This window comes from Panthera tigris, chromosome A3 (assembly GCF_018350195.1).
Source record: "Panthera tigris isolate Pti1 chromosome A3, P.tigris_Pti1_mat1.1, whole genome shotgun sequence".
In the NCBI taxonomy this organism is placed as follows: domain Eukaryota; kingdom Metazoa; phylum Chordata; class Mammalia; order Carnivora; family Felidae; genus Panthera; species Panthera tigris.
In genome coordinates, this window is record NC_056662.1 from 59,197,454 (window position 1) to 59,210,404 (window position 12,951).

The window sequence follows — 12,951 nt, forward strand, 5'->3', positions numbered from 1 at the left end:
CCTGTCTTGTGGAGAAAGCAGCATCCGGGACCAGCTCTCAGCAGGTTTGGGGAAAGATGAAATGTACTCTGTATTTTTCCCATCCACTGTTACACTCTTTTTCTATCTCTGGCCGACTTCTGTCTTTTACCCCCACCTGAGTTATGTCTTTTCCAAACGCAAGACCATCCTTTAAGCCAAAAACTGCCTCAGTGTTACTCCTAATCTTCCAATAGAAGCTTCCACATCCTAAGCTAAAGTGACTTCAGAGTCTACCCTCTCTAGTTCCCAGTTGGATTCTGTATTCCTTTAGGGGTAGGATTGGAGGAGAATCCAAGATGGGAAGCCAGGCAGCCTAGATATCTTGGTTCTTAGTGCAAGGAATACTGAGAACAACTTTATGACTAGCTTTTGCTTAGATCTCAGTCCAGAAGTGTGTTGGGTTATGTGAAATATAAGCTATCAGGTAGCAGAATAATTCTTATATATTTAATTCATGATGACTCCAATCTATATATAATTAACAATAATTCATATATAGATGTTTTGTATACATGTGCATATTTATCACACAGATATTGTTAAAAGATCTATAATACTCAGACTTGTACACCTACTTTTAGCCTTCCTAATATTGAGCTTTCTATAGTATATTTAAAACTTAAAAAATAATAACACAGAACATTGGAAAGTAGAGGTGAAACTTATGGTCCCCTCTTCTGACTGGTATATACGCATAACAAGAGCTTTGAGAGAACAGAAGCAATTAATTCATGGAATTTCCCTATAAAAGATGCTTCTCTTTGCAGGCTTTACGTTTTGTGAATTCTTCCACATTTAAATTTGTAACAGAAAAGTAAACTTTGTATCTCAAGGGTTGAATGGATGGAAAGTAGCTCTAAAATAGAAGGTGGCATTTAATCCTTGCCCCCGCCTTGTTGGTGAAACAAAGAGAAGAGACTTGCATTTTAGGTGCTGATTTTCTTTCCCTTTCATGTCCCTTGCAGAGTAACCCTAGTGGTCCTGCGTGGTCCTGGTGGATCCTGGCAGTGCTGCCTCTGGAGCGCAAGGCTCAGCTGGCTATTCTTGGCATGATCTCACTGAAAGAACGTCTGCTCGCCATTCGGCGGATATTAGTCATCATTACGCGTAAGATGAATAGTCGACAGGAGCTGGTTAATAGCAGGGAGAGAAATAATTGATTTTTTTTCTCTCTGTCAAGGTTTCTGGAAGCCCTTGTACTTTTATGAGGAGCGCTAGACGTGGACAAGTAGCATCCCATTCATCGTGCTTTGTAAAATGCTTGTTGAGGGTTACAAAACGGAACACTTAGCAAACATTGACTCCTGCTCAAATGTTAAAAGTTGGTGCCTGGCGGAACCTGATGGTACAAGGTTAGCCTGAAGTTTGCATGGAGCCCACAGTTGGAAACCAACCTAAGAAAATCTCCTTGAAGCAGATGCTTTAATGTGCAGTTCACTGACAGCAGGGAACACCACAGATGGTTGGCAAGTGGTTTAGGTTTTGTGAGAAAGAAGGACTCCCTCCCTGGTAAAGTATCTCACTACACCAGATGGGAACAGCATGCTTTGGTGGCTAGAGAGTAAGAGGGAAACCACATTTTTATCTGGAAGCAGATTTCTCAGAGCACAGGCTAACTGAAAATGCACTTCGGCTTTGTGTGTCGCTGTGAAGTTGTGTGTGAAATTGAGGGATCGAACTGTTGTCCAGTACAGGAGCCAAAATTAGTCCTCACCCAAGAAGTAGTAGCTACCAGAGATAGAACTATGTTGTGTGTCCCGTAGTAGTTCAGATATTGTACATTGCATGTTGTAATCAGATGAACATCAGAATACACGAAGGTGTACCTTGGATATAGAAAAATCTGACAACAGTATAGTTGATTTGAGGATATATATTTATATGCACTCAATAAAGAGTGAGCAAAAGTTCACTAAAACTGTATGTGTATTGGAATGTCAAACATGCAACCAAACTAGTACAAAAACCCCCTTGAAAGCATAAGCCTGTCTCATTAATTTGGTGAACACTAAACATTTAGGAAACAGTCCTCTTCCTACCAGTATTTGCATTGGAAATTACACCCATCAGTAAATCTGAGTTCACCATCCATCCACTCATATATGAGGACATTAACGTCTGCTCTGGAATGGGACTCTATCTCTTCCAGGAAAATATATCAGGACAGTGTGCAAGAAGGGGGGGGGGTGCATATGGGGTGTAAATATTCAGCAATCTAAAAATTGTTTTCCATCCTCAACCTAAAAATTGTCTCTGTGTCTTTCGAAAAGAAGTTTTAAAAGTGATCAGACCCAGTGTTACCTATTACAGAACAATACATTACAACTTCGACCTCTAATGCATATTGGTAGTATTAATTGGAATAACCGTGTGAACGAAGATACTGGATCATTAGCACTGGCCTAACCAGCTGGTGCACTGAGTTGGCTTCTTGGGCTGTGCCATGGATGCTCTTAACTAAAAGATGATGAGAACCAGACCGGAGAATAAATCACAGCTTTAAGTTTTGCTTTTTTCATTCAAGGTGTATCATATTTGAGGTTTTTTGTTTGTTTGTTTGTTTGTTTTTTGTTTTTTTTCCAGGTAATTTATTTTTTTTTTCAATAAATGAAATTTGTTGTCAAATTTGTTTCCATACAACACCCAGTGCTCATCCCAAAAGCTGCCCTCCTCAATACCCATCACCCACCCTCCCCTCCCTCCCACCCCCCATCAACCCTCAGTTTGTTCTCAGTTTTTAAGAGTCTCTTTGAGTTTGAACAGAATATTTCATAATGTCAGAAGTTGGTTGTTTATCAATCCATCAAACATTTTATTAGAAACTTTATAATTGTATTTTTTTTAATTGTATGGGTTTTCAATAGCTACTGCTTGGTTTCATTATGGGAGTGAGAAAATCCTCTTCTTGTATAACTTAGTCATAAAGAGAAAATGTGAAAGTATTTCCAATCAGATGTTTCTGGTACCTCACTTATTGCAAATCTCATATCTCATCTTGAATATGGTTTAAAGGCGATTTGGCCATGTGATTTCTGAAATATTTTATTGATTCATGTGTTAATGATAGTATTCAACATTCTTAGGCATTGTATCCTAATCTGATCATCTAAAAGAAAGCAAAACTGTATCTAGTATGCCAGAGGACCTTTCTTAGAAATGGCTCCTAAAAATGGGTATGCATTGACCATTTTCTTTTTTTTGGAGAATCTTTCCTACGTTAAAATCATATCATTGCTGTTTCCATTTGGGAGTGTGTAAAATAGCCACAGTGTGATCCTAGTTTCTGCAGGAGCCTTCCTGAATTTAAGTCTCTGTGCTCAGAGTACCAGGGCTTTTCCTGTCCCCATCACATGCTGTGGCTTTCTCACCCTTACGCCTGAAATGTCATAACTGGCACAGATCTCTGATCGGAATCATTAATTATCGCTTCCTGATTCTGTCTGCCTCTTTCTGAATTGTCACCTTGTTCCTAGTGCTCTTATGTAAAAGACTATTCAAACAAGTAATGATGTAGATAGAACAGCCAAAGTTTTGGTTGTTTTTGTCTTTTGACACCCAAGGGAATGGACTGCGACTGCTTCATGCTGTGTCCAGTATCTCACCTCTCTGCCCAGAGCAGAGCAGGAGTAGATGGGTATTTCCTGAGCACTTAAATGACAGGAAGTCGGATCAAGGAAAGAATATTTCAAGTCATATTATGAAGGAAGCTTCCTTTCAAAAACTTAAAGAAGGACACCTAAATTCTGGTTTGTTACAAATTTAGCTAACGCAGAATAGCTTTGCCCCTGCCCCTGCCCTCTTTGCTGTCATGGAGATGTCGTTTCTAATATTTCTCAGAAAATAAGCTCTTATTCAGAGTCAGAACATTCAAGTTTAATTTTACTGAAAATGTTCCAACACTAATGGTCTAGTTAGTTCTGCATCAGAATAAAAGCAGAATCTACTTAGAGTAATAATAACAGTGTGGGGGAGTAATTTTTCTTCTTTAAATATAGTAATTGAAGTACATTCTATACACTTTGTTAGGTATTTTTCCATTTCACTCTCCTAAGTGGCTTGACTCATAATTCCATCCCTGCATCCCTATGTCTCTGAAATACAACTGATATCCTGACAGGCAGTATTCTGAAAGCTTCGATTTTTAGGGTACCACATTCCCTATGTGTCCTCATCTTCAGAATTGAAAGTTAGAATACTTTTTAAAGTTCCAAATTAAAAAAATTTTAAATTTTAAGGTCTATCCATGGAACCACAATAAGTATTAGCTGATTCATGTGCCAGATTTTGGAGTGCTATCCCATTTTTACAACCACAACAAAGTCTTTCTCTTAAGCGTCACCCTCCTTGACCTCCCAAACCAAAAAGCACCAAGACTGTTTAGTAAGTTGTATTTCAACTATTAACATACATTAAGCCTTACCACAGGACTTTTAAATCATCAAGGAACAAAATAGATGGTAGAGTTACCATAAACTATGACATTATCATTTTGTCATAAAATTATTTGAAAATTGGCAGTTGGTACAATCAAAATACTCCATTGCCTGACCTAGCTGTATCACATAGAAGTCATTATGCTTTTTAAGTTGCTTTTTAAAAGTACTCATCTATTTCTTCTTTTCTCCTTTTGTGTTTTCTCCCACTACTTAAATTACTTTGGTAGATACCACTCTGTAAAATTTAGATGCTTTTAACGTGGATGGAACTGGAGAGTGTGGTGCTAAGTGAAATAAGCCATACAGAGAAAGACAGATACCATATGTTTTCACTCTTATGTGGATCCTGAGAAACTTAACAGAAACCCATGGGGGAGGGGAAGGAAAAGAAAAAGAGGTTAGAGTGGGAGAGAGCCAAAGCATAAGAGACTCTTAAAAACTGAGAACAAACTGAGGATTCATGGGGGGTGGGAAGGAGGGGAGGGGAGGTGATGGGCATTGAAGAGGGCATCTTCAATGAAGATATGAAGAAGAAAGAGCCATTAGGAGGGAAAATAAATGTGGGTGATTTTTGTTTGTTCAACAGGCATGGGGTTTTATTTTTTTCTAAATACCCTTATGAAACAGGGTAGAGAGGCACCCATCTCCCATTTTCAACCGGGATAGCAGCAGCAGCTTGAAGAAACTCTTCCTCTGTAGCTCTACCCCTGCTAAAAGACCCTGTTATGATTCTATGTTTCATCAAAACCCAAAACCCGGGAGGCTAGATCTGGATGAGTGGGGTGAGCTGTATCAACCACACATGGGAAAAATTGAACCCTTAATGTTTCCCAGTATCACCTTGTCCCTACTGGCACCGCTTCATTCTGAGCCATTGACTTCTGACTTGTAGGAGAAGGTCTTTCCGCCTTTGCAACTCCTCACCTTAACTTCACCTTAATTTTGGCTTCTTGACTGATAAAAAAATTACCAATATCTGCTGAATCCTGTCAAGTAGCTTTTAGTAGTAGGTCTGCTTTTAGGTGAATATTAGCATATTGACTATTAGAATATTGAAGTAGCATAAACTATTGAGGAAATTAGAGTGCTGCTACCCCCAGGTGGACCATTTGGGGGACACTAGTTCTGACTTGTGGCCAAGTCTTAATTTCTAAAGGTGACTGGGTGACAATGCAGAGAGGTCCGTGCCATTGGAAGGCAAGGTTGTTGTTACTCATAGTTCCACTAGAAATGAGAGGCATGAACTTAAGGCCACACGGGGAAGCACCAGAGCTAGAAGGCAGAAGCAGGAGTGAAGACAAAGCGTGGGGAGGGCCTTTATTGTGTTTCTGTGGGAAACACCAGACAGGTCAGGGGAAACAGCTTAGGATTGTCTAGTTTGGATGATCATGATTGGCTCTGGGTTATAAGAGTGGGATCTACTTGTCTGGTATTGAGTCCTGGGTGATTAAGGCCAGGACTCTTTTCTCCTAGACTGTAAGAGCCAGACAAAGGAGGTGGCTCAGAATATGGGCTCTGGGTTGTTTAGTTCTCATATGAAAGGTATGCTTCCTTGTGGACCCTTTGCTGTCTCTGACTGGCCAGCCCAGGAGGGTCAATCTCCCCAGCCAGTGAGGCCCTGGAGATGTCAAACGCATGATTTTTAAACGCATGATTAGTACAATTGGTCCTCCAATATTCTGACATCATATTAAGGAAACTTCAGGGTGATGACAATGGAGACATTAAAGAGTAAGGTGTAAGTTACCTTAAACACATAGAAAAGCATTTTATTGTGAGAGTAAAAAGAAGCATAAGGAGTCCTTGAGGCCAGTCTATAACTAAGGTTCCCACTTATAGGCCTTAGTCAGATCATAGATATGGAACTCTGGGGGGTCTTCAACACTATCTTGGTGGAATTGTAAAGTATATACGAAGTATGAGTGTGATAATGTCTCAATGTATTTCTCGAGTTAAGATGGCAGGCCCAGCAGTTACGCTATTGGAGGGTATGATAACTTAGTAAATACATTAACGATTAAGCAGTTATGTGTGTGTAACCAAGGAAAAGGAGTGTTACAATTAGAGACACAGGGCAGGAGAGGTGGCGGAAAGCTGGAGAGGGCAGTAGAAGGCGGCAGTGGAGAGTGAGTAGTCCTCTCCCAGACACTGGAGGGGTTGGCAGAGACAAGGCAGGCTCTTCCTGGGGAAAGTAATAATCACCATTAATTTTTGGAATAGTGTACAGATAGTAAACTCCATCAGATTTCACTTTAGGCAGGGGAGTATAGGGGTGTGTGTTTTGGCAGAGAGCAAGGAATATACCAGAGTAATGCACTAAATAGGCAGCAAGCTCAGAAACATAATAGAATCCCTGATATTGAAGGAAGAGAAGTAAAAATGTCCTGGGTTTACTTTGTGACTTAGCAAAGGTAGTCTGTGGGCATAAGTTCTAGTGTCCAGTGTAGAGTTATCTCCAGTGGCAAGCTTGAGGTCTGGGCAGTGAGCTTCCAGGCCAGAGTGATGTTGTATGGGGTTTGGGACTTGGGGTATCCATTTTAAGTAGGTACCCACTCAGGTCGATGTGGGTCTCAATGTTTGCTATGTTTGCTTGAAACAGTGGTTTACTTCAGGTGTTTGCAAACCAATGAAAACGTCCAGATCAACAGTAATAAGACCAACAGGCAGCAGAATGGTGGGCAGCTACACCTGGCAGAGTTTTTGGTTCTGATTTTTGCTTCAGGTTCACTTGGGTCCCTTATCAGCTGCTCAGCTGCCTGACCTATGGGAATGTCCATGATTAATGCATCCCAAGAAAGCATGTGCCCTCGATCTGGCTGCTAGCCCTTGTTAGATGGGGGAAAGATAGAAACATTTATAAAGGGAGGGGGAAACATTGTTAAAGGGCCTAACATATATAATGAGTTTTTAATATACATGAAGGCAACACATATCCCCCTTTATTTTATTTTGTTTTCTTTTTTTTATTTTTGAGAATGTGTGTGTGTGTGTGTGTGTGTGTGTGTGCACACATATGCAGGCGCACGTGCGTGAGTAGGGGAGGGGGAAGAGGGAGAGAGAGAGAATCTTAACCTCCACACTCAGTGCGGAGCGTGATGCAGGGCTTGATCTCATGACCTTGAGATCATGACCTGAGGCAAAATCAAGAGTCAGCCGCTCAACTGACTCAGCCACCCAGGTGCTCCTGTTCCTCTTAAATAGAGGAAAGTGCAATCAGAAAAAATTTTCCCCAACTTTATTGAGGAAAATGGACAAATATAATTATATATATTCAAAGTGTGTAACATGATGATTTGTTATACATACACACAGATAATTAACACCTCCATCACTTCACATAGTTAACCTTGTGTATGTGTGTATGTGTGTGTGATAAAAATGCTTAAGATCTACTGTCAGCAACTTTAAGAACACAATACTGTATAATTTAGTCCCTGTGCTGTACATTAGAGCCTCAGAACTTATTCTTCTTATAACTGAAAGTTTGTACCCTTTGACCTACATCCCCCCATTTTCCCCTCTCCTCAGCCCCTAGCAACTCTGCAATTCTTTATTTCTATGAAATCAGCTTTTTCAAGATCCCATATATAGTAATATGATAAGTATTTATCTTTTTGTGTCTGGTTTATTTTCACTTAGCATAATGTCCTCTGTGTTCATCCTATTTGTGACAAATACCAAGATTTCCTTCCTTTTAAGACAAAATCATACTCTATGTATATAAATATGTGTGTGTATGTATCAGATTATCTTTTTCCAGTCATCCCTTGAAAGACATTTAGGTTGTTTCCATATCTTGGCTGTTGTGTGAATAAGCTGCAGTGAACCTGGGAAATGAAGATATTTCTTCAAAATACTGATTTCTTTCCTTATAGGATTTCATTTTATTTCCTAAATGATTTACAAATATTTGTTTCCCATTCTATAGGTGCATTTCCAAATTATTAATTGCTTTCTTGCTATGCAGAAGTACTTTAGTTTTATGTGGTCCTACTTGTTTGTTTCATTGCCTGGGCTTTGGGCATCTTATCCAAAAAGGAAGCATTGCTAATACCAGTATCAAGGAGCTTTTTTCTAGGAGTTTTACAGTTTCAGCTCTTACATTTAAGTCTTTAATCCATTTTGAATTAATTTTTTTTAATTTTTTTTAAGAGAGAGAGAGAGCGTGCACAAGTAAGGGAAGGGCAGAGAGAGAGAAGGAGAGAGAGAATCCCAAGCAGGCTCCACACTGTCAGTGCAGAGCCCAATGTGGGGCTTGAACCCACAAAACATGAGATCATGACCTGAGCTGAAGTCAGGAGTTGGGTGCTTAAGTGACAGTCACCCAGGTGCCCCTTTTTTGAGGTGATTTTTATAGGTATAAGATAGCTGTCAGTTTCATTATTTTGCATGTAGATATCCAGTTTTTCCAACACCCATTTTTTGAAGAGCCCATCATTTACTCATTGTGTTTTCTTGGCACCCTTGTCAGGATTAGTGGACCATATCTGCACAGGTTTATTTGGGAGCTGTCTGTTCTGTTCTACTGGTCTGTGTGCCTTTTTAGGCCAGTATGAAACTCTCTTGATTATTATAACTTTGTAATGTAGGTTGAAATCAGGAAGTGTGATGCTCCTAACTTTATTCATCTTTCTCAAGATTGCTTTGGCTTTTGGGGTCTTTTGCGGTTCCATATGAATTTTAGGACTTTTTTTTTCTATTTCTGTAAAAAATGCCATTGGAATTTTGATAGGGACCACATTGAACTTGTAGATCACTTTGGATAGTATGGACATTGTAACAGTATCAGTTCTTCCAATCTAGGAACATAGGCTATCTTTCCATTTATCTATCTTCAATTTATTTCATTAATGTCTCTTAGTTTTCAGTGTACGGGTCTTTCATCTCCTGGGGTAAACTTATTTCTGTGTATTTTTGATGCAATTATAAATGGGATTTTAAAAATTTTTATTTCTGATAGTTTGTTAGTGTATAAAAACACAACCAATCTTTATATATTGATTCCATATCCTGCAACTTTACTGAATTCATTGATTAGTTCTTACAGTTTTTTGGTGGGATCTTTGGGGTTTTCTATTTATAAGAGATAATTTTACTTCTTCCTTTCCAGTTTGAATGCCTTTTATTTCTAGGATTTCCAGTACTGTCTTTAATAAAAATGGTGAGTACTTGGCTTGTTTACGACCTTACAGGAAAGGCTTTTAACTTTTTGCTGTTGAGTGTAATGTTAGCTATGGGCTTATGATTCATAGCCTTTATGACATTGAGAAACATTGATTCTATGCCTAATTTATTGAGAGTTTTTATCATGAAGTGGTTTTGAATTTTGTCATATACTTTTTCTGCACTATTGAAAAGATCATATACATTTTATCCTTCATTCTGTTAATGTGGGGATCACACTGTTCGATTTGTATATGTTGATTTTTCTTTGCATCCCAGGGGTAAATCCATCATGATCATGTTGTATAATCTTTTTAATATGCTCTTGAATTTGGTTTATGAGTATTTAGTTGAGGATTTTGTGAATCTTTCTTCATCATAGATATTGACCTGTAATTTTTTCTTATAGTGTCCTTGCCTGGTTTTGTGTCATAGTAATGATGGCCTTGTAAAGTAAGCTTGGAAGTGCTCCCTCTTCTTCGATTTTTGAGATGGTTTGAGAAAGATTAGTATTAATTGTTTAAATCATTGGTAGAATTCACGTGTGAGGCCGTGTTTCTAGGCTTTTCCTTTTAAGAAATTTTTGATTACTGATTCAGTCTCCTTGCTTGTTATTGACACTCATATTTTCTATTAGTTCATGATTCTGTCTTGGTAAGTTGTATATTTCTTTGAATATATCCATTTCTTCTAAGTCATCTCATTTGTCGACATAAATGTTCAGAGAATTCTCTTAAGAACCTTTGTGTTTCTGTGGGATCATTTGTAATGTCTCCTATTTTGTTTATCACATACTTGAATCACCTCACTTTTTTCTTAGTCTGGCTGAAGGATTGTCAGTTTTATTTTTAAAAAAAACCAATTCTTCATTGATCTTTTCTGTTGTCTTTCTAGTGTCTATTGTATTTACTTTCTGCTCTCATTTTTATTATTTCCTTCCTTTTGCAAACTTGGACTTAATTCCTCTTTTCCTAGTTCGTTAAAGTTTAAGGTTAGGTTTATTTCTTTGTACACATTTACTAGGCATTAATGTAAACTTCCCTCTTTAGAACTGCTTTTGCTACATCCCATAAGTTTTGGTATGCTATGTTTCCATTTTCATTTGTCTCAAGACAAACCCTTTTGATTTCTTTTTTGATTCATTGATTGTTCAGAAGTATGTTATTTAACTCCTACGTAGTTGTGAATATTGTGGCTTTCCTTCTGTTATTGATTTCTAGCTTCATATCATTGTGCTTGGAAAAGATACTTGATAAAATTTCATCTTTTAAATTTATTAAGACTTGTTTTGTGACCTTTATATGATCTATCCTAGAGAATGTTCCATGTGCACATGAGAGGAATGTATATTTTGCTGCTGTTGGGTAGGATATTCAGTATATATCTGTTAGACCCATTTGGTATAAAGTGTAGTTCAAGTCCATTATTTTCTAATTGATTTTCTCTCTGGATGATATCCTTGCTGAAAGTGGGGTTGAAGACGCCTGCTGTTAACTGCTTTGCTGTCTGCTTCTGACTTCAGATCTGTTAATAATTGTTCATTTTATTTAGGTGCCCTGATATGTGTTATCTGTATATGTGCAGTTATTATGTCCTCTTGATGAATCGATTCCTTTATCTTTTTATAATGATCTTCTTTGTCTCTTGTTACAGCTTTTGACTTAAAGTCTATTTTGTTTGACTTTAAGTTTAGCTACCTCTGTTCTCTTTTGGTTTCCATTTGCACGGAATATATTTTTCTGTGTCTTGACTTTTAGCCTATGAGTATGGTTAAAGCTTAATTGAGTCCCAGCATATATTTGGGTCTTATTTTTTTTTTAATCTTTAGCCACTTTATGTCATTTAACTGAAGAATTTAAACCATTTACCTTAGAATAATTATTGATAGGAAGTGACTTACTATCACCATTTTGTGAATTGTTTTCTGACTGGTAGTTCATTTGTTCCTTTTTTCTTCTGTTGTCTGACTTTCTAAATTAATGATTTTTGTAGCGATATGCCTTGAGTTTTTTTCTCTTTATCATTGATGTATCTGTTAATAGGTGTTTGCTTTATGATTTCCATGAGGCTTTCATAATGCATTTGTAGTTTCAATAGTCTATTTTAAGCTAATAAAAAGTTAATTTTAATTGCGTAAAAAGTTCTACACATTTACTTGTCCTCTACATTTTATGTTGTTGATGTCACAATTTCCATCTTTTTATATTGTGTGTCCATTAACAAAATATTGTAGCTATAGGTATTTTTAACACTTTTGTCTTTTAACGTAGATGCTAGAGTTGAAAGTACTTTGCACACTACCATTACAGTTTTAGGGTATTTTGATCTTGCCTGTATGTTTATCTTTACCAGTGGTTTTATATTTTTATATGTTTTCATGTTACTAATTAGCATCCTTTGGTTTTATCCTGAAGAACTTCCTTTGGCATTTCTTGTAAGGCAGGTCCAGTGGTGATGAATTCCCTCAGCTTTTGTGTATGTGGGAAAGTCTTTATCTCTCCTTCCTCACGGAGGGACAACTTTGCTGGGCAAAGCATTCTTGTTTGGCAGGTTTTTTCTTAGAGAACTCTAAATATATCATCTCATTCTCTCCTGGTCTACAAGGTTTCTGCAGAGAAATCTGCTGATAGCCTTATGGGGTTTCTGTATATGTGATGTGATGAGTCTTTTTTTTTTTTTCTCTTTGGTTTTTTTTTTAAAATTCTCTCTGCCTTTGATTTTTGAGAGTCTCATTATAATGTGTCTCAGTGAAGATCTGTTCAAGTTGAATCTGTTTGAGCTTCATATGCCTGAATGATCCATATCTCTCCCCCAATTTGGGAAGTTTTCTTCCATTATTTCTTTAAATGGTTTTCTGTCTCTCTTCTTTTTCTGTGACATTCATAATACGGATATTTTTTTGCTTGATGGTGTCCCATAACATAGGTTTTCTTCACTCTTTTTCTTTTTTTGGCCTCTGATTGGATAATATCAATGCTCTGTCTTTAAGTTTGCGGATTCTTTATTCAGCTTGTTGAGGCTGCTGTTGAAGCTCTCTGTTGCATTTTTTCATTTACTTTATTATATTCTTCACAGTATTATATTCTAGAACTTCTATGTGGTTCTTTTTAATGATTTCTAAATGTTGAACTTTTTGTTTTGTTCATGCATTATTTTTTCCTGAGTTCATTGAGTTGTTTATCTCTGTTTTCTTGAATTTCACGGAGCTTTTTAAAAATAATTATTCTGAATTATTTTTCAGGTAACTCATAGAGTTCCAATTCTTTGGGGTCAGTTGCCGGAAAGTTAATTGTGTTCCTTTTGTCATGTCATGTCTCCTTGCTTTTTTTGT

The 12,951-nt window shown here is 37.5% G+C and overlaps 1 protein-coding gene across 2 annotated transcripts in view; it reads left to right on the forward strand.

Moving 5' to 3' along the window:
• LONRF2 (LON peptidase N-terminal domain and ring finger 2) overlaps nt 1-2,585 on the forward strand; it is a 45,592-nt gene extending 43,007 nt beyond the window's left edge. Inside the window, exons 12-13 of one of the 2 annotated variants that reach the window (XM_042981178.1) lie at nt 987-1,128; nt 1,202-2,585. In XM_042981178.1, coding sequence (XP_042837112.1) covers nt 987-1,128; nt 1,202-1,239 — 180 coding nt within the window. In that variant the 3' untranslated portion in view covers nt 1,240-2,585. Of the gene's footprint in view, nt 1-986 lie in introns of both variants that reach the window. The other variant, XM_015544572.2, reaches the window with a different exon arrangement.
• The last annotated feature ends 10,366 nt before the right edge of the window (nt 2,586-12,951 follow it).